We start from the raw sequence: 21,796 nt of genomic DNA on the forward strand, positions 1-21,796 counted from the left end.
CACTTTGTTTGACTTGACATTAACCCAAATGCATGAGATCACTGGCAAGTTCAATTTGGACATTAAAGTGATGGCGAGTGGTGCTGAAATTTATTTCTATCTTTCCACTTACACAGGCCTCCCACTGCAATGTAAATGTTTGCTTGTCTGAGGTTCCTCAGCAGTTTGTAATCATAATTAAGAAGAAAAGGGGAATTAGCTCTTGTATTCTTTGCTGAAACAAAAGACAATTAGTGTAACATGTAGTATTGTGGCTGAATTAGCAGCTCTCATTTTTCCTCCCCTTCCTTTATTAAATAGTAGATGGTCAAAATCTGCATATTCTAAGTCTCATTCGCTGAGAAACAGCCTCGGCAAGGATAATGGTTCTCATTTTGATTTAATCCCCACTGGGAAGTAAACTGTAGCATACTGTCTGATTTAAAATGATCATTGCAGGATCTTAACTACATTCCTTTAATTTAAGAAGAGATGCAATAAAACCATAATTCAGGGAAGCAATTTAGCACACGCATATCTTTAAAACACATACTTCTGTATCATTATCTTCCATCATAATGGAGCATATGCATAAATTAAAGCATATACTTATAGTGGTTTGCTAAATTAAACCTTGGATTTTTTCATGGCTGCTCTATGCGCTGTTCAAAACCAGCCATAAACTGCTAAAATAATAAATAAAATAAAGAATACAGTTTTCAAGTATCTTTACATCAAGGGGCTGTAAACCTTTCTGAGCAGTCGGGAACACAAAAGACACACAGGGCAGAATTTCTAAGGTAAAAAACGCTTCAGTATTTGCTTATCTTTTGATGAAAAATTCGTGCCTTATTACACGAGTGAGGTAATTGGGTCATACATGACTTTTCTCAATGAAAAGGTTATTCTCGTCTGCATCTCTAAAATTAAAAACAAACTCGCTTGTTCTTTTGATTTGGCTGACCTTTAATAAAAGAGCATTTTGTAGCAGTGGAAAGGTACTTCTGTCTGCGGCTGTTAGGAGAGTAATAAAAATACCGCTGAATGGAAAGACACCAGATGGAAGGAATGTCAACATACTGGAACTAATTTAGGAGATTGCTCTGATAGAGAGCAAAGGCATGAGGAGAATTCAAATGGTTCCAGTGCAAAGAGATTGGCCGCCCCTCTTAAACTAACAAACTGAAATCCTTACCCCAGGGTTACATGTAAACCAAATGGAATCAGCCCGCAAGGAGGTAGTCCATTAAGGGGGAAAAAATCCTCCCCCCTCAGCACTCACACAGCTTTCAGCATCCTGGAAGTTTGAAGAAAGGGCAAAAGCATTCTGCTTCGTTTTGCTTTTTAAATTTGGTTGCAAATAAGTCTGAAGCAGAGAGATGTCCAGTGTGCTCTGAAATCTTTCCGGCTGATGTTTGCAAAACCAGGTCTGCGTGGGCTTTCAACACCTTTGGGGCAAAGTCCATCTTTGGCAACACCTATGTTGGACAGCATGTTCATCCAATGACAAACTTGTCCCAAGCAGAGGTGGTGGCTATGAAGCTAAAGGCAGAATTTAGCAGTAGATTGAAAATAAAATAAGAGTGCTTTTCAGGAAGAGGTCCGTACCCTACCAATGCTATTTAAAAGATAGAAAGCTGTAGATGGAAGCTGAGTTCGTCATTTCATGGCCTCTAAATATAAATATGCAGAGAGATTATATCCAAGAATTACTGCTGTAGTAGAACAGCCTGTGAAAGAGACAGATTGTTGACATTACAAAATGTACTTTGTCTCAGATATGTCTTTGGTAGTGAGAAGTGAAATTCTTTCCCAGTTTCACATTTTTTATTCTTCAATGGGTTTTGAAGCCAACAGATTTGGTTTCAATTATCAGCTGAGAAGTATAGAATTTTCTTCTTTTTTCTTCTTTTTTTTTTTTTCCATTAAAAAAAATAAACAAATAAACATATTAGAGTTGAGGGAATGGTTTAGAGAAAAGCTGTAAGAAATCTATCCTTGACCACTGGAACTTAAGTACCCTTTGCTGCTTGTGCAGAGCACTCCTCTTAGCCTCCACTAAGGCTCTGGAGATGGACAGAGCAAGCAAGCTCGTAGCTCACTGGAAGATGCTATTTCTCCATGCTGCCATACGCCATACCTTTGTACATTAACACAGCTGTCTTGTTCATCTCCTAGGGATGCAATCATGCTGTTCCATGTACCTTATGGTACATCCCATTACCACTCCCTGATCCCTAGTTCCTACTTTGCTCTCATGTTGTTGTCCTCCCTTCTCCCCCACGGCCAGATGGAAGCGCAGGAGTCTCAGAAGTCAACCTTTAGTCCTTTAGGCTCTATCTACAAAGATATTGCAACCACTGCCCTGTGCTGCCCGACCGCAATGGCAGAGGTGATGCAGCAGGCTTCCCACAGCACTGAGGCCTTGCTGCAGCTCTCTTGGCATCACTCAGCTTGCAGGGCAGTAGAAATAAACACAGCGGCTCAAAAATAAATGACACACAAATTGTAGCAAGTGTTCCTCCTGCTGCTTTCTCGTTAAATGTGTGGAGCTCATGCCTTGTATCTAAGCAACCACGGTCCCTTGGTATGTGATTGACAGGCCATCCCTCCTGCTACCACCTGTCTGGGTGCTGATACCATTGACTTTCCACTTATCTTATTTGAGCAGCTCTGTTTGTAGAGTATCAGTGCTTTGAAAGAAGAAGGAGCAGCCCCACCTTGCCCCTACACAACCTCTCTCCCTCCCTTGACCTTGGTCAGGGTTGATGGTCACTGGCATGCTGTGGCATGGCTATACCATCAGTGGGGTGCTCGTGGAGCACGGGATCCCACCGGAACCCTGCTCCTCCATTAGCAGGAGTTGCAGCCAAGCTGCAGGCACACTGAGAGGCGGGGGGCGAGTTTCGGAATGAATATGCAGTAGGATGGCAGATAATAAATCATACTCAGCAAAAACAAAGAGTGAACCGAGCCGTCCCAGAAGCTATATGCAGGCAATCCGTCCGTCATCAGCCTGCAGGTTACAACCCAGGTGTTAACAGGGCAGTATATTTATTACCTCATTATTATTTGCAGTAAGTCAATCCAGCCTTTAATTAATGCCCTCCTCTCTTCCCCCCAGCCATTGGCCACAATGCTTTCTTGGAGCGTATGTTTATAGAACTGCAGACTGTGCTCAGAAGGGAAATTTAGAAGTGTCTGTATGAAGCCTGCCTGGCATCCTAACTGCTGCTGTGAAAATTCGTGGTGTGCATGGCTGATGGGCTGAGAATTGCCAAAATACCACCTTGTCATGTGCCTGATTGTTTTGACCACTGAATTCCTTTGTGTGTGTGTGTGTGGACATAAATCCTACAGCCTTCGCACTCCATGCTCCTTCAGAGGGAGCTCTCATTTAAAGCATTTTTTGTACAGTGTTCAGTGCCCTCCCTATGGGAAAGTGGCCCTGGACCTTCTCATGAGATATGATGAAGGTGCTTTAAACTGACACGATGCAGTTGCAAAAGAAATTCCTCCTACCTCCCTGAAACAGAAGATTCTCCATTTGCCTGTATTGCGTGGTGAAGTAATTGCTGTGCAATTCTGTAGTCACTCAGCTACAATCATGCTGAACAGGCCTCTGCAAACTTAGGGTGGTGAGACACTGGCACAGGTTGCCTAATGAGGTTGCAAATGCCCTCTCCCTGGAAGCATTCAAGGCCGGGTTGGATGGGGCTTTGAGCAGCTTGGTCTACAGGGAGGTGTCCCTGCCTATAGCCAGGGAGTTGGATCTACATGATCTTAAAGGTCCCTTCCAACCTTACCCATAGAATGATTCTGTGATTCTGAGTCCAAGGGTAGTGGAAAGTATCTTTAAATGCACTCCTGACTCAGTGCTCTCTGTATCGTTTCTGTATAAATGTAAATATGCAAAATGGAAGGCAATGGTAGGAAAATATGCCTGGATAAGGACTTTTATTAATATGGAAAATTTTGATTCAGAAAAATTAGATTTTAGAATTTCTTTAGACAAGCAAGGAGGGTTCAGCCCTCAGAGCTGAGTGATGAAGGCAAAACTTCCATCAAAACTTAAGTTGAAAGAGTGTCATGTCATAGCAGGACTACCACTGCTGTTATGCTGATGAAAGTCCACTGAGATCCATGGTGCCCTGTGGCTGCTTCACCTGTGTGTGCATCATATAATCCCTAGCACAATGAATCTGCTATTCAATTGTTATTTTTTAAAAAGCAAACTGCTTGAATAGAAGTATTTTTATTGCTTTGTCTTGACTTACTGAAACTACGTTTCACCCTCCTGCATAACTCTGTATAGCAACCCTTTCCAAGCTTAGAGAAGCGAGTGTGTGCATTAATGGTAACACACAACAGCACTTCCATATATGACACGGCATTTGTTCAGTTTTTCCCAAACAATATCAGTCTGTCATTCTTGGAGAGGATGCCATAAGCACAGTCCATCCAGAGACGGCTTTTCCAGTTTCCGAAGTTTATTGTTAATGAGGATGCACATAGGATGTAATCACTGGCAGGAGCCTCTGCTTCGGGGTGCAGCGAGGCCAGCAGACAAGTCAGCGGCCAATTTTATCTGGCTGCTCCCTCTGCCTTTTATCAGAGCTGTTTGGCTGGGGTTCAGGGGTGTTAGAGGGAGCTGCAGAGGTTTTGGCTTGTGGAGTTGAGTGACAAGGTGTGAGAGGACATGAGGCAAAGCCTAAGAGCAGCAAATACACATGCACTGAGAGAGGCAGCTTTGCATTTTGCTGCAAAAGCTGGAGTGTTTTTTTATGGGTTTTTTTTTTTTTTTTTTTCCTTTCTTCTTTTAAACACTAAAGACTACTGGCAGGGCTTTGCTCTGAGAGGAGAAGGCATCGTTCCAGCAGGGCTGGTCAAGACTAGCATCCGCTTGTAATGACCCCTATAACCTCATTCATCTGAAGATGTTTTGCTGCTAGCGTGACGGCAGGCTGCCACCAGAGGATAAAACAGAAAGTCACTATGTTTTAATGTGAGGCAGGTGCAGGATGTTTCCATTGGGTTGTGGAAGATTTTTGGTATCAGAAGGGAAAAGCTCGTTGGCAGCCAGGGCACTGTGGCAATTCGAGACTTCTCATTGCCTGCTTTACTAGATTAAGTATTTAGTTATCTGCAGTTCCCAGTGAAGTCCTTGACAGCACGTGGCACAAAGTAGCTTGACCTCTGGAGGAATAGCATCGATTTGACATAGGTCAGATGAATGTTCCTCATCCTACTTATGCAGGACTTGCGTGTCCCTGCTAGCTCTGCAGAAGTGGCAAAGGGCATATCTCCATCAGGCCATGGGGCATGCGGCAGAGGATGGAGATAACTGAGCTCAAGGATGGGCTGGGTGCATGAGACAGGCTGCAGAGGCACTGTGACAGGAGTGGTACAGTTCTGGAGACAGTGCAGCCACTGCTGCCTCAGGTATCTGTGCCCACCATGTTGCTGCGTGGAGTTGGGCTGGAAGAGGATGCATGCATCAGTTTATTTGTTGGGTTTTGATGGCAGGTGAAAGCCAACAGTCATTATAAGCCAAGCTGCTATTCTGTATCAAGCATTAATTGAAGGCACAGTCAGTTATCCGTTTTTTAACCCTTTCTGGATGATGTGATAGCTCCTGATTCCTTCTGTCATCTGGCCCCGTGAGGACTGCGGGTAAGAGGAGTCAGGATTAGAATTCAGACATTGCAGACACAAGTTCCTACCTCACCTCATGAGGATCAAGTTGACACTGTTACCCTGGGACCCCATATTATAGAGACAAAGACCTTCTTTCATTGAGCAGTGTGAAAGTCAGCAGCTCCTCAAAGCCTTCTCTTGATCTGAAATGTTGTTGCCTTTCTCTGGAAAGTGTAGCTTTGGAGCTTGCTTTTGGAAGTGTCGCTTTCCATGCTGTAGCAATGACGCCGGCTTGTGTTCAGTCATCCTAAGCCTTCTTCTCCCTTTAAAGTGTCATTTTTAAAACGTTTTCAGTAAGCAGTGGGTTTCTTTTCTTTTATCTCGTGCAGTGTTTGAAAATAAGGATAAGATTGTGATCATCATGGAGTACGCAAGTAAGGGAGAGCTGTATGATTATATCAGTGAGCGGCGACGACTGAGCGAAAGAGAAACAAGACACTTCTTCCGACAAATAGTCTCTGCTGTACATTACTGCCACAAGGTAAGCAAGGAATTTGATATTAATAAATGCTATTTGAAGGCTGCGTAGTGGTTGTATTTCAAAGCATGTCTGAGGCAACAGCATTCATTATTAAGCATGACAGTATGTGATTGTATCAGTACACCGGGAGATCTTGAGTGAAAGTTCTACAGTAGTTCACTGCCTGTTTTTATGGTCTAAGGATGTTTTCCTGTGCTGTGGCATACTACTTGCCACTCCCTTACATTAGTAAGGGAGTTTTCCCCTTAGAAATAATTCTTCTGACATAAAGAAAGTAATTAACAATAGTAACGGGAAAAGGCTTCCCATAGAAATTTTAGATTGTTTATATTAATATATTCAAACGAGTGTTAGTTTGCAAGTTCAATATGCGAGTGAACAGCTTCAGAATAGGAGATGGAAAATATAAAACCAAAAAAGAGTTGGAGAAAGGTATGTGCATTCAGCCTTAGCTTGTACTTGCTCCGGATAGTCAACAGCAACTTTTCCAGATGTTGTAGGAACACTAGAAAGGTACACTTTGCTAATGACTTTATCCATCGTGGTACCCACTCGAATGACTGTTCAGTCAACTCTGGGTGATGGGCTGGCTGTCATTGTGGATCTTTTATCTCTACTTGAAACAGCTGCACAGAGCCAAAACTTGCATCAGGCTAAAGGCAATGAGCACCAAACACAGTCTTTTATTTGAATTCTTACACGTTTTGATCTCCATCTGAATTCTGATAAACAAGGCAAGTTTTCAAAGCCCTCACCGCGCAGCGCTGAAAAGCTGCAGCAGCCTTCCTGGCACAGTTAATTTTCCCCAAATTTCTTTAGAGAAGGCTCTGTCCTAAACCCAACTTTTTCATTTCCATCCTGAACATTTAGAGTCTTTTAGGATTTTAGCTCCCCCCCCATCCACACGGCTGCACATTGGAGGAACGAGGGCTTTTGTAGGGACTAACGTCATTGACAGATATTGTTTTCTGGTGCCTGGGAAGAATATATTGCTTTCACGCAGTGGGGGCAGGATCCGGGCTGGAATTAAGTTCCGAAAAGACCCCCCCCTCCCGCTGTTTTACAGGCTTTGTGGGAGGACAGATTCCAGTCATTCTTCCCTTAACCGCACACCAAGTGACTAATACATTGCCTGTCACTAGTCACTGGGCCGTGAGTGTTATGACAGTGAAATCAGCCCTGAAATGCAGATGCAAAGACCACCCTGCCAGCTCACCTTTCATTTGCACATTTTCTTATTTTCTCTTTTTCCTTCCTAATTTCAGAATGGCGTGGTCCACAGGGACCTAAAATTGGAAAACATCCTTCTCGATGACAATTTTAATATTAAGGTAGGATTCTTTCTCTCGGCTTCTCTGAATGGATTTGCATGTTTTGTAACATTTTTATCCAAGGTATTAGAAGAGCCAGTGTTATGGCAACAGCTACTAAGCAACGGCATCTGGCAAGAGGCTCGGGGTTTGGAGGTTGGGGAGGGAGCACCGCTGGTGACGAGTCATACAAGCTAAATGAAGCTGTGCATAATACAGGGGAGAAGGCCACGTCCTTCTGCCCCAAGACCGCGATTCCCAAAGCAGTATCTATTTACTGGTAGGAAACAGCAGAGCATTTTGTGCAAATGAGTTTATTTTATGAACGATATTATTGCTGGCTGCTGCTGGGGCTAGAAGAAAACCTTGCCTGGTCTGCAGGGTTCAAGTGCCTCAAACAGAACACTCTGAATGTCCTTTTGATCATGGCTGGAAAATAAGCAAAAAGAGTTTCAAAATAAACCCAGTAAAGCACATGTGCTTCATTAGGAAATGGCCTTGGAACTCCAGACACAAACATATACTTTGGATAGTGATGTCATTTCCATGTCATTTCTCCCCAGTGAAAGCATGGGAATGACCTCTTTTTTCCCCTCTTCTTTTTTTTCCCAAAAAGCTGCAACACAGAGGTAGATAATGCAGGAACTAGTGAAGATTCCAGGTAGCTGAATCCGTTTCACTTTCAGCTTTCTTGCTGCCTGGGTATGAGAGCGGTTGGGTGTGCCGATCTGCAGACAGACAGAGGCAGAGGTGCCAAAGAGCTTCTGCTGACTCTTGGGCATCCTTCCTTAATTAGCGAGGCAAGGCAATCAAATTGCTTTCTGTGTAGCCAGCTATCCAAGTCGCTTGGATTTTGATTTTATCTCTGCTGAACATCACAAGGCTGCACGCACTGCTTTGCTCTGGAGAGACTGTCTTCATTGTAAGCTGATGTGCAATGGAAATGGAAAGTAGCATATGGTAGCTGCCATCTGTGTAGCACTGATGACAGAAGCTAACTTGAATCAACCGGTGGATTAAAGACATGTCAATACATGGCTCCTAAAAATAGGCTTTTGCAGAGGGCCCATCTGAGGCAGAGCTCGGACATTGTGCTGTTAACATCCCATAGCAGAGCAAACTTCTCATGCAGCACTGCTCCCTGCTGCAGCCCCGGCTTTTTTGAAACCAAAAAGTCGCCTTTCTAGGACATTGTATACGAAACAGGCTTCCGCAGGCAGGATGACCTTTCTTTCCACAATACACGCCAAGCTATCTTCCCAGCTAATCAGGGAATTCTTGAGAGAAAAGAGGAATTTGTGGAATTTGCTAGCTGCGGTGGCCTGGATCCTGGAGCTGTAGTCCTCATATGCAAAACCAATCACTTTCCCAAGCCTCCAGGGAGCTGCGCTTTGTCCAAAGGCTCGGCAGCCGCCCCGGCCTTCCTGCTGAGAGGATGGGGCTCAGGGTTGCTCTCCAGACCTTGCAGGACTGCAGAACCACAGATGTATTTCAGCTGCCGTAGAGTCGGGCGCTGCATGGGGAGCTGCATCTCCAAAAATTTGGCCCCATCTTTTTCGGGAAGGCTTCTCTTTCCTGAGCTAAGCTGTGTTTAGGCTGCTTTGTGGGTGTTTTGTGTCCAGCCCTTCCTCAGTTCCTTCCTTTCTCTCTCTTCTGGCTCATTTTTGACACCTTTCCTACTTTGAGCCCAAGATCAGCCTTGAGTCCTCAGTGTTAAACATATTGCTGCTATTTCCCTGACACTGAAGCCTTGAATACATTAACTGTGGTTTCTGGGTTACTTGTGCAAAATTTAACTTCCCACTTTTTCTTTGTTTTACTAAACAGTAACCGTTGGCAAGGAAACACATATGGAGCTGTAAATTATATATTAGGAGCAAATCTATCAAGTCCCGATTCTGAGATTATTTCTATATGGTTTATTCAAGCAGGAAAAGAGAAACATGCAGCATTGTCTGATGGCTTCCAATGCTCAGTGGAAGGCATTTTCTGGAAGCGGGAGTGATAGTCTTATCTGTACTTCCCCAGTATTTACATTTCATTCAGTGGATTACGAAGCGCTTACAGAATTGGCGGTTTGGTTTTAAGGATGACAAAATGAGAGGAATCCCTTTGTTCCTGGGCGCCACGTGCCATTGGAAACACGCCTCTGAAGGAACCGGTGATCTATACGCTATGGTATACACAAACGTGTCACGGTGACGAGAGGATAAAATTAGCAGGATACTGCAAAAATAGATCCGTGCATCACAACTCAAGCAGTTCTTTCAGAACAGGAAATAAAGAGGACGATTAATCCACTAGAAAATATTATCCGAGCTGAAAGGGCCCCAAGCTATCTTACATGATACCGCACTAACTTGGACTCCATTTGTAAATTTTAGTGATACAAATGAAGGTCGTGAAGTGGCGTTCAGAGACATAATGAGTTTTTGGGGTTTTTTTTGTTTTTTTTTAAGGCTAAAATAGTGAATGAAAGTCTCTGGAAGCAATCACGTGGAAGTATAACAACTAGGAAAGGCCAGTTTCTGAAGGCTGACAAAAATGACAAGTCTTGCAGGTCCACAAGCCAAAGTTGGAGGGTGACTTTCTCAACTCATCCTAAAGGGACTCAGATGCTAGTCTTTGAGTCACCCTGGGGGTGACTATTACTGGAAGAATTAGCAATGAGGCAAAGGTGTAGCTGCCTGCATTAGCCCATAATTCCTGCACTTCGGTGTGATGAGGACCTCATGTCCCTGTGCAGCACTGCAGCTCCTCCCCAACACCTAAATCCCCCAAATTGCATGCAGTGAGCTGGAGAGACACTGCTTCACAATGCAGCAGCCAGGGAATCAGTGCCACTTGCTATCCAAATGCCGTGCCCGTGCCCTGTGCCACAAGTTACCCCCAGGGATGCCTCTGTCACACAGCCTGGTGCAATGGAGGGAGGGCTGTGACAGCTCTTGGACTGGGAATTACACCTCAAATAGAAGTCTGTCAGACCTTGACGCAAACTGAATAATCAGCCCCAAAGTGATAGAAGGAGAGAAAAATGCAGGTCTAATAGCAGCACAGTTCTACTTACTACACTTTCTCTTTTGCTGGTAAGGGGACACCAATCTGACTAACCACTGAGAGCCTATGGGGGTTTCATATATACAGAGTAAGTGTATGTAATTGGGATTTACCTTGCTGGGAGTCTCACCCACTGCACATATGTTTCATTTGCTTTAAGAGACGTAATTATTTCTGTGTCTGCAGTACAAAGAGATGGATTCTGAAGTAGGGAGAACCTGATGATTTCCATGAGTGCAAACTCTGTGGAATTTATAGTCCATGCTTAAACAATAAATTGCATCTGGTTGGTCATAGTAACAGTAAATATGAAACATCCACTTCCCGAAGTGAGGGGAATAAAGCCCGCTTTCCAGCTCCTCCCAGTTTAGGAAGTTTTTTGACTTCCATTTAAGTGGCATGAACATGAAGTAACGTTGGCTTCTGTTAATCTTGTTCTGAGGGGAGGGCATGACAGTTTTAATGGGAGAAGCTGGTAAACATCAGTTGGTGAGTATGAGAGTGGACTGTCGCATAAATACTCTTTTCCTGACTGGTCAAAATAGGAACATAAATGCCCAAGTTCAAGAATTTCTTGATGTGAACAATGGTATGTGTATCCCTCTATATATGTTCATGCACATCTACATGCATTTTATGCATTCCATGGTGTTAAGGGAATGTATTTTCTTAAGGAATCACACTGTGCAGTGTCTGTCCTTGTCTTAGCTGCATCCTGAGCTAAAATAAAACTCAGTGGCCAGCACGAAGCTGTTATGCTGAAATGATCCTATTCTTCCCCTGATTGACAGGGCACACTTCATAGGGCTTAAAACCAACTTCCTGCCAGTCAGGGTGACTTGATAAGAAAGTGGAATTTAGGGCAATTAAGTGCAATCTGAGCCATGAGAATATATTTGCAGACTGCAATTGTACACCAGCTGTTTTCAATGACATTCCAGCCATACAATGAAGATTTTACAAGCCGCATTTATTTAAGGGTTGCATTTTCTGCTATGGGTTGATGATACGCTGTTTGGGGGACTGAGCAAATTCAAGCTATGAATGGACGTGGTGCAGTGAATTAACGTTAATGAACGGGAATCAGCTGCTCTTTGAACAAGATACTCTGGGTCCAAATTGTTAGTGGAACACCTGCACAGGCAGAGCATCAAAACAGGAGAGGATGAAGTGTGAAACCTCATATTTGTTCTGTGACTTCAAACATGTTGTAAAAATGATACCTTATAAAATAAGTTTATATTTTTGCTATAAACGTGTATCTGTCATGTATAGCTAGATAGGTATTTATGGATAAAGAGAATGTATATATCTATGTTTATATATTTGGGGGTAAAGAGGGAAAATTGGGAACTTCTGTCCACACTTCACCAGCCTTGTTACTTTGGTCTCAAGTGAGACATGGTAGTTAATAGGGACAAAGTCTTTATGTCTCCCAAGAGTTCACTAGACATTGCAGTTGAAACAGATATTAGCTGCAATGGTGATACATGTTTTAGAAAGCCAGGGGTGAATGATGCTGCTGGTAAATCCCTTTCTTTTCCGGTCACTTTGTGTTTTCTTGAATTTTCTCTTGTAATATCAGATAATCACTGCTTCTTTCTGGGGTTTAATTCCTTTCTGGTAGAAAAGACCTGAATGAGGTGAAGAAAGCCCGAAGAGAGCTCATATCTCTTAAAGCTATAAACTGATAATGCCTTTTTTATGCCCGTGCTTTATGTCTTTTATATATGTTCTATGTCAGTAGTGGGCAGTCATAAAAATATCTCTGGGAAACGGAAACATTTAGGTTTTAAATAAGATAAAAAAAAATGAGATGTGTTGCTTTCTGCTAGAGAAACAAAGGAAATGCAGAGGTTGTGGGAGTATTTAGTGTTGCTGTCCTCAGCCTTTGTTTTGTAAGAACAAGAACAGAGAATTGAAGTAAACAAACTATTTGGACCTGATCCTGCAATTTCTACACGGGCAAAATTCCCAATAGTCCCCAGGGGTGTTTTGTTTGTGTTGGGAAAGCCGGATTTGGGCCCATTGTTTCCACTTAGGAACCAGACTTGTGTTTATTATCTCGTGATAGACATCTCGTTTACTTAACGGCTCAGATTCCTCATCGTGAGGTCCCTGAATCTGGAGCAGTTAGTGAGTGCCTCACTTTCCCCTGTTTTCGACCAGAAATGTTCCAGATGATTTCAAAAATCACTTGTATCCGAAAGCTAACACTTGGTTTCTCATGATATGCCGACATCACTCCTCCTGTTGGATTTAGAGGTCCCGGCTTTGGGCTTGCATCTGCAAGATAAGAACAGTAGTACTTTCTGTGTGCTTTTCCTTGGTATTAATGATTATACAAGATGAAGAACAATCAGTGGACAATAGCCCAGTGCCTTCCAGTATGAAATTGTCTTTGCAAGCACATGCAATTTATGTAGGATAGAATTACTGATTGATGGTTGTGGAGCCATGACAGGTCTAAGTGAAACCAAAGTATCTTTGTTCCTTATCCAGAGGATTTATCTTGGGGTCTCATCTCCCTATCTAGAAGGCCTTTAAAAAAGTCATGAAATCACAGAATAATTGGTTGGCAGGTGAACTTGAGAAGTTATCCATGTCAAGATCTCTGCCCTATAGCAGAGTCAAGTATAGTTTAGTCCTTCCTGGTAAAGAATTTTCTGGTACGTTAAGATATTGTTAATGCTACAGAAGCCTTGTGCAACTGTCTTTGCAGATTGCTGATTTTGGACTCTCCAACCTTTATCACAAAGACAAATTTCTGCAAACCTTTTGTGGAAGCCCACTGTATGCTTCCCCTGAAATTGTTAATGGACGACCTTACAGAGGCCCAGAGGTAAGAAGGGTCAGGTTTTCAGTGGTGATATGGGGATGTCTTTGATGATAACACTCTTAAGAGCTAGTCTTAATGCTAATATTATTGCATGTGTGGGTGTGAGTGGGTGTCTCCCATCTTGAAAGTTTGTTTGCTTCCATTTGCTTGTCTGTGGTTAGTCAAATGTTAGATACCGGTTTGCCCATCAGTAGGCATAGCTGGACATGATGCTACTCTTGTGGTGCTAATGGCAGGGAGAATGGTGGAGATCAGCTTTCCAGAGCTTCATGCACATTGTCTCTGTATTTCAGGTTGACAGCTGGGCCCTTGGTGTATTGCTTTACACTCTGGTTTATGGAACCATGCCCTTTGATGGCTTTGATCACAAAAATCTCATCAGGCAGATCAGCAGTGGAGAATATCGTGAACCAACGCAGACCTCAGGTATAAAAAAGATGCAAGGGCAATGTATTGAGCTGACAGGAGTTCAGAATGGAGGATTTGCCCTTCCAGCCTGCTTTGGTGTTATATTAGAATGACAAAGAAAAAAATCTCTCATTCCTCTACTGACTTCATCTGCAATCCATTCCCATCTGGGTACAGCATTTACCAAAAGCCCTTTTGAAATGAAAATTTTATAGCATATAGATTTTATTGCCTTGGGGAAGCTTTAGCAAGCTCTTTTAACTAGATCTATGACGGTGGAAGGTCTGTTAGCTATTGCAAGTGGAATTGTTCAGACAAGCTGTAAACCGATACAACATACTGGTAAAGATCAGTCCTCTGACTACGCTGCAGTATATCACAGGCAGAGAGGAGATGAATGGTCCGAGCAAAGAGGTCCCTTATCTGACAAGCGAGGCCACAATTTGAATTAAATGCGTTTACTCAGAGGGTAACACATTAAGCTGTCACCAGGCAGAAAAGCATCAGCTAAGTCTACGGCTCTTTTCAGCCTTAAAAATATGTGTATACATTATGATATTTAACTAAATATTTATCTTTCATAATTTCTTTGCCACTCTTTCAATTTTCTGCTGCCACATTGCTCTCTTTATAAAAATACTCCTTTAAAGTATACGGAAGAGTACACTTTTGTGGGAGAAGTAAATACAGGATTAGTAATACGTAGATCATTTTAAATATCCCAATGCCCCTTTGTTTTCCTCTAAGTTTTGTAGTTATTAGAACTGATAAGTCGCTGACTTCTTTAGTAGTGTGCGACATTCAGTAATATGGGACATTGACATTCATACAATACAATTGTTAATTTCTTTTATAACCCAGTGTACAATTCCCAGGGTGAATCATTTTCTGCTGATAGGAAGCAATCCTCAAATTCAATTTCTAGCATTAACTGATGCACTAAGCCTTGCCCCCTTTCACTTCTGTTGTAAGAACCATTATTTTTGCTCATTTGATTAGCTTCACATTTCAGTTTGAAACTGAAGGAGGAAATTAGGAATGCCAGTGTTTTAAACTTCATGTTCTATTCTTTGTCCATAGATGCTCGTGGTCTCATCAGATGGATGCTGATGGTGAACCCTGAACGCCGAGCAACCATTGAAGACATTGCAAACCACTGGTGGGTTAACTGGGGTTACAAGAGTAGTGTTTGTGACTGTGATGCCATGAGGGACTCTGAGTCTCCATTGCTAGCAAGGTTCATTGATTGGCATCACCGCTCCACTGGCCTCCAACCAGAGACTGACACGAAAATGAAGTGCCTTTCTAAGCCCAAAGGTCCCGAAGTCACGCTAGAGAGACAGAGGTCTCTGAAAAAATCAAAAAAGGAAAATGACATTGCACAGTCCATCCAGGAAGGAGGAGCTGAAAATGCATCCAAACCCACTTCCAAAAGACCCAAAGGCATCCTGAAGAAAAGGAGCAACAGCGAACATCGATCTCACAGTGCAGGGTTCATTGAAGGTGTGGTCAGCCCAGTGTTACCCTCTGCTTTTAAGCTGGAGCAGGAGTTGTGTAGGACTGGTGTAGCCATTAAAACTGTTGTGGAGGGAGAGGTAGCTGGCAAATACGGCACTAAGCAGTCTTCACTAATGCCAAAAAAAGGAATCTTAAAGAAGACTCAGCAGAGGGAGTCCGGCTATTACTCCTCTCCAGAACGAAGCGAATCTTCTGAACTCTTGGACAATAATGAGGAAACAGTAAACAGTGACACCTCTCCGGGGGTCACAGAACCATCCAGAAATGGGTCTTACAGCCATTCCTGCAGGCGTAAGGGTATCTTGAAACACAATGGCAAGTATTCTACCAGCAGCACTGAATCTGCTTTAATTAGCCCTGATACACCAACGCTGGAAGCCATGGAAGAAGTAGTCCTGCCTGGAGATGCATTACCTCGAAGTTACAGCCGCCCTTCCAGCGTCATTAGTGATGACAGTATTTTGTCCAGTGACTCCTTTGATTTGCTGGATTTGCAAGAGAACAGGCCAAACAGACAGAGGATACGGAGCTGTGTCTCTGCTGAAAATTTCCTACAGATCCAAGACTTCGAAGGACTTCAGAACCACCCACGGCCACAGTATCTAAAACGGTATCGCAACCGTCTGGGGGACAGCAGTTTTTCCCTTCTCGCAGACATGGATGATGTGACTCAGGTCTACAAGAAAGCCCTAGAGATCTGCAACAAGCTCAACTAGCAGCAGGAAGATGGAAAGGGAGGGAAGGGAGTTGTTCTGGGTACCTTTATGGTGGAGTTAGCCACGTTACTATTTGCTGATAATGGCAGGTTTTCCTTCAAAGGACCTGACTGTACCTACGTAACTGAATTCCTAGCAAACTCTTGAGTAGCCCCAAAGTCATCTCACACTTCTCTAATTTTGTGTCTTCAGAATGTTACCTAGCTGACCAGAGAAAAACCTGTGGTCTTTGTATATGTGACAAAAGTGTATTAGGATCTAGCAGACAGAAACATTGAGATTTAATGGCTTGGAGTGAAAGCTAGGCAGAATTAAAACTGGAAACAAGACACACACATTTTGAGAGGTTTCTAATTCATATTAAGTTAGCTATATCAAGAGATAATCTGAATTCGTCAAGTCCATTTTGGATGTCTTTCAGAAAGAGAACCTTTATTTTCCCTTGAAATTATTCATCAGGATACAGAGAGCGTTGAGAGTTTTCATCTTGCATTATGCAGGAGGTCGGGCTGGATGGTCGCCCTATTTCCTTCCACCAGGGTGAGCTGAGAGGTTCCTGAACCCTTTCTGGGACAGATAATTTGTGAGTGTATAACTTCGCACAGCTGTACACGTACAAGGATTGGAGTAGGCATTCAGATCCGGCCCTTCCTACAGCCATTGCTCTTCAGAGAGCAGAAGGCCCTAAAATTGTTTCCAATATCACTCCTACCAGCAAAAACAGAGTCAGAGAAATGAGAAAGGGAGCTGGGAGTAATGGGTGTTGTAAACAGTGACCCTTCAAAGCATTTCAGCCTGTGTGTTCTATTTGTGACTTTCTGAAAGTGGTCTGACAGATGGATGCCCAGAGGTCCCAAGGGCTAACAGACCCTCCAGCCTTGAGTTCAGTCACTGTCAGCAAATGGTTTCACCTTGCTATTAGCTTGTAGTATCTGAGGGTGACAGGTAGTTTGAGACCAGAATGTTAGGTAATGAAAAGGTTGTAGCATGTAGGAAATGGATAGAGGTCAGAAAGTTGGTGGGAATATGCCTTTCTCCAAATGAAAATATTTCTAAGTAGGTAGTAATGGAGCAGAAAGAATTGAGCGATGAAATGGTAATGGTAGATTTGATAACAGAGCTAGCATAAAAATGTAGGCCTCTATATTGATAGCATAGCTGGTACTGCATGTGCAGTGATGCCAACTTGAAAAAATAAGAAGGGTATGTGTGTGTGTTCTCACATATACCTAAATATCCAGACTAAAGGCTTCAACTCCCATAAAGGTACCACATGGGTCTACTGGATTATCTGAATGTAAGCCTATGTCAGAAAGGCACTGTGTGTTTGACAGGCCTGGGCAAACTGGAATTGTAAGGCCCATTTCACTCTCATTTACATGAGCACATAGCCCCTAGCTTTCTTGGAGGTGCACTGGCATGAATACATGGCAGGTTTCAGCCTATGATGTCAAAGAGCCACAGCTGCAAAATCTGTGTAGACAGACGTACTCAGAAGAGAGAAGCATGGGGCAAACTCTGTTCTCACTCCTCCCCTGGAACTGGAACTCAAAGCAGACTTTGGCCCACTGTGTCCAAAATCCTAGAGACTATGCAGAAATGGAATAGGGATCCTCTGATGGTTCTTTGAGAATCAGGGATAACCCCACAAACATTGGCATCTGGGGCAGGGAGCAGTTTCACTTACAGATTGTTCATTTGGTGTGTCACGGTACTTCAGTCTGCTGGTTCCTCCTAAAAACCAACCAGCATAAAGATGAACGAGCTCGAATTTCCTAAGTCTATGAATCCGTTTCTGTGGAGAACCTTTTCTTTATTATGAAACACTGGACCAAATTTGGCCCTTGGAGTCAATGCCATCAATACCCACAAAGTCTAAGAGAGATGTGCTCTCAGGTGGTCAAGTGAAATGTGGCTCACTGCTCATTTGCTCAGGAAGGGCAATTTCAGGGCATTTCTCTGTAGGTGTAGGATATTTTCGGTATGATGCTTAGAGATCCCGTCTTCTCACAGGCCCTGCATTTGCTCCTATAGCCCACCCAAAGCCAACACCCTGTTTTGCAGTGTATTTAATTAACAGGCAGCACAGTGGCCCTGGAGCAGAAGAGCCAGATCTTCAGCCGGCGCACCTCAGCGCTGTCGTGTCGATGTGATGGAGCAGCACTTCGGTGGGGTTGTGCTGAGTGATTCCTTCCCTGTGGGTCTGCTGCTGAATCTTGAGTGGATTTACAGGGGTTTTAGGATGAAGGGAAGGGAACTCGACCAGCTGCTGCAGGGAACGAGGAGCGCCCTGAAGGCTCGAATCTACCTAGGCTTTTGCCCAGGCCTGCTTCCTTGTGTACAAATGTGAATGAGTGAGTGACTGCTTGCTGCCAAACTGGAAATGTTACATAGGGATTTACTGGCATGTTACTGGCATGTTACATGTTTACTGGCATGTTATCATTCCTAGAGAAGAAAAAAAGAAACAAAACACTTGACTGCACATTGTTATTATTAGTGTTGTGATTTTTATTTAATTTTTTTGTAATACAAAGTTGACTTTTTTATTTGAATTTGTCTCTTTTTTTTTTTTATTTATTGGTCTGAAAGCCATTTCAAAGGTATAATAATATATTTGGTGTAATTTAATTGGTGCAACATTATTTTACAGCTCCGGCCAAAATCGTTTGGTGGTTTTTGTTTTGTTTTATTGGTTTTTTTTCTCCCTATCCTCGGTTGGTTTGAGCTCTAGGAGGCACACAGGGGAAAACGCTGGATAATCACCCAAAGTGTATTTTTAATCTGATACTGTTTTTTATTAAATAAAATGGAATTAATGTAACTGTGAAGAGTCTCCCACTCTTTTCTTTTTCACTGTACAGCAGCACAAGCCAAGACCTTGAGGAACTTATCCCAGGAGTTGGACTTGATGATCCTTATGAGTCCCTTCCAGTTATTCTATGATTCTATGATTACTGTGCAGAAATACAGCAGCATCACAGCACATTGTACCAAGTTGTTTATGTAGAACTTCTCGACTCATTTGCACATTTGAGTGTAACGTGGGTGGCCACAGAGGCTCCCACTGTGAACAATTTTGCACCACAAAACACCCGGAGCTTTCGGCTAGAGAAGTGTTGGGTGGAGAAGGGCAGATGAGTGGGCCTTTCCTGCTGGAGGCAAGAAGGTCTGTGGGCCAGGTGTGCTGCAGGTAGGGCAGAGCAGTCTGGCTCTCGAGTCACAACATGGCTCATTTATAGCCTGGAGACCCCTAGTCACGGTCCCTTCCCCTCTCTGGTGGGGAGGATGGCTTGTTAGCAATTTCAGTCATTGTTGGTGTAATTTAATGGTTGTTCTGGCTGAAGACTTGTGGCCAGCTGCTGCTGTCGAGTGTAGGATGGCTTTGAGCAGGCAGAGCAGTCAGCTGGTGAGAAGCAGAAACGGAGACCATTTTCAGTTTTTGGAGACTCCTCAATAACCAAAAGGCTTTAGATTGTTTTTCTTGGAAAGCAGGTGGTTGTCATAAGGGAAACTGGGTGTTAGGTATGCTGTGTGTGCTGGTGACTTATTAAAATAAAGGAAATGGTTGGCACCGTCTTGAAGTTGGCTCTGAGCAAGACACCATTAAACTGCACTTGTGATGCAGCCAGCCAAGATACCTGTGGTGGATGTTCTTCTGCTTTTTAAATTATGGGAAGTTTGGATTAGGAACCAAGGTTTGGATCTCATGCAGAAGAGACTTTATTTTTTCTAATTCATTCTCTCTTGAGCTTTTTAAAGCAAAAAGTCACGACTGTAGGTGCAAGAGTTATTTATCATCGCCACTTAATAACCAGTGGGAATAAAGGGGGAAAACCCAACGATGCAGAAAAGCAAGTATCCCTTAATATATTGCAAAGGGAACGGTAAGCTGCCGTATGCTAATTAAATCAGAAAGTGAGAGGTACGTATTCAAGTCAGCACATGCTCTTGTACCCGAGGTGAATAAGGTCTCGCTGTGTGGGTGCTGGAGGGTGGAAAGTGTAATGCAAGTCTCTTCTGCAATAGCAATTATGAAACTTTTTTTTTAACACGCTAGGAAAGAAAGAAAGAAAGAAAGAAAGAAAGAAAGAAAGAAAGAAAGAAAGAAAGAAAGAAAGAAAGAAAGAAAGAAAGAAAGAAAGAAAGAAAGAAAGAAAGAAAGAAAGAAAGAAAGAAAGAAAGAAAGAAATGGAAGGCAAGCCATTTGTTTTCTTTTTAAAATAATGACATTTGGAAAGAAAAGTCGGAACAGCTGGTTATGGTGCTCCTCTTGGTGAGCACTGAGGAGTAATTACGCATGTCTGTGCAGCTCTGGGAGCTCACCCTGCTGGGGTGTGGTGGGGAGGTGGGCTCCCCATTTTTCTATGTATTAAAGGACATAAGCGCGGAGTGATCTGCCTTTGTTGCAGTCACACAGTAAGACTGTAGCTGAACTTGGTCTTCTTTATTGCCTACTCACTTCATGGGGATTCAGGGCTTCTCAGGAATTGCTGAAGTTTTCTTGGTTGGGCAAGACAGGAGCAAGGAAGCGATGCAGAAGCCTTGGGAATGAGGCTCTCAACACTCGCAGGGCAGCGTGGCACTGCTCCTCAGAGCTCACCAGCCCCAACCCACTGCTGCAGAGGGGAGGATCAGTGCCAACACCCCAGGAGGGAGCTCTCCTCCAGCAGTGTCACAGCCTTTGATGCGGTGCCCACAACCACCCATAGCGCTGGCAAGAGGAGCAATGCTCAGAGTGGAGTGGTAGAGCACCTTTCGCAGCCAGAGAAGCCTCCGTGTTAATTGCAGCTGTGACTTCTCACAGCTCTTTCTGGCTTCCATTCAGAGGCTTCAGGGACTGCGCTGAGGCAGAGGTGGCACATTCAGTTATTGTGGACAAATATGTTTGCAGGTAAGCTTGTTAATGATGCCTTAAGTGTGTGTAATAATAAGCTCTGCACCACCAGAGCCTCACTTATAGCTACAGGGTAAGCCGTAACTCATCCAATGAAGGGAGAAGGCCAATACTCATGTAAATATGATGTATATGAGAGGTTTATCCATTTACTCAGGCATTTATCTTGGTGATTCGCATCTCATTTTAATGAGATGCTTCTGGAGACAAAGCTGCAGAAATGCATTTACTGAGCCAATAGAAACTTCGGGGTTTGCTAGCATCAGCCCAGGCTCTCTGGCTCCTGTTCCAGGGTTGCTGGTTTCAGGGTTTCAACTGAAAGTTTTGCCACAGCAGAGAGCAAGTTGTGTTTCCCCTGGAATAATGCTATTTAGCATTCAACTAGGGCTTTTTTTATTATTATTATTGTCTGGTGGGGCTGTCTCTTCTTCCCTGCCAAACCAAGACATCTTTCTCATAAAAGGCTTAGCAATTTGGCTGAAGAAGCAACTTTTTTGGATGGCGGATCTGAGCATCTTGTTTCTGGCTATCTCTCTGTAGCTCTTCTCCTCCACCCTGCATTTCCTGGAATTTCATCAGTGCAGAAAAGCCTTTGATTTGCACATCATCTGGCGACACAGAACTTTGTGCTTTTAAGGACATCATATGTATTTGTCCTAGTACTTAACTGTTCCTTAGAAGAGCATTTTATAAAAGCCAATGACATGAGGCACAAGGCCACAGCAGGGTTAAAAAGGTGACTGCCATCAAAGTAAGAACATCAGCTGCAGTTGTTGGCCATTGGTGCCCTGGAAGGTTTGGCCATCACTCCACACCTTTGTTCCTCAAAGCAGCCCCACTGCTGGATCACACTTGGGGTCTTTTGACATTGAGCACCATTTCTCACAGTACACT

At 43.4% G+C, this 21,796-nt stretch overlaps 1 protein-coding gene across 1 annotated transcript in view; it reads left to right on the plus strand.

Moving 5' to 3' along the window:
* The window catches only part of NUAK1 (NUAK family kinase 1), a 47,818-nt gene extending 28,982 nt beyond the window's left edge, over positions 1-18,836 (plus strand). Inside the window, exons 3-7 of the mRNA XM_416310.8 lie at positions 6,006-6,157; positions 7,423-7,488; positions 13,247-13,366; positions 13,657-13,789; positions 14,852-18,836. Of these exons, the coding sequence (XP_416310.2) occupies positions 6,006-6,157; positions 7,423-7,488; positions 13,247-13,366; positions 13,657-13,789; positions 14,852-16,005 (1,625 nt within the window). The 3' untranslated portion in view covers positions 16,006-18,836. The remainder of the gene's footprint in view (positions 1-6,005; positions 6,158-7,422; positions 7,489-13,246; positions 13,367-13,656; positions 13,790-14,851) is intronic.
* Positions 18,837-21,796: the final 2,960 nt, after the last annotated feature.

Source organism: Gallus gallus, chromosome 1, assembly GCF_016699485.2.
Source record: "Gallus gallus isolate bGalGal1 chromosome 1, bGalGal1.mat.broiler.GRCg7b, whole genome shotgun sequence".
NCBI lineage: Eukaryota > Metazoa > Chordata > Aves > Galliformes > Phasianidae > Gallus > Gallus gallus.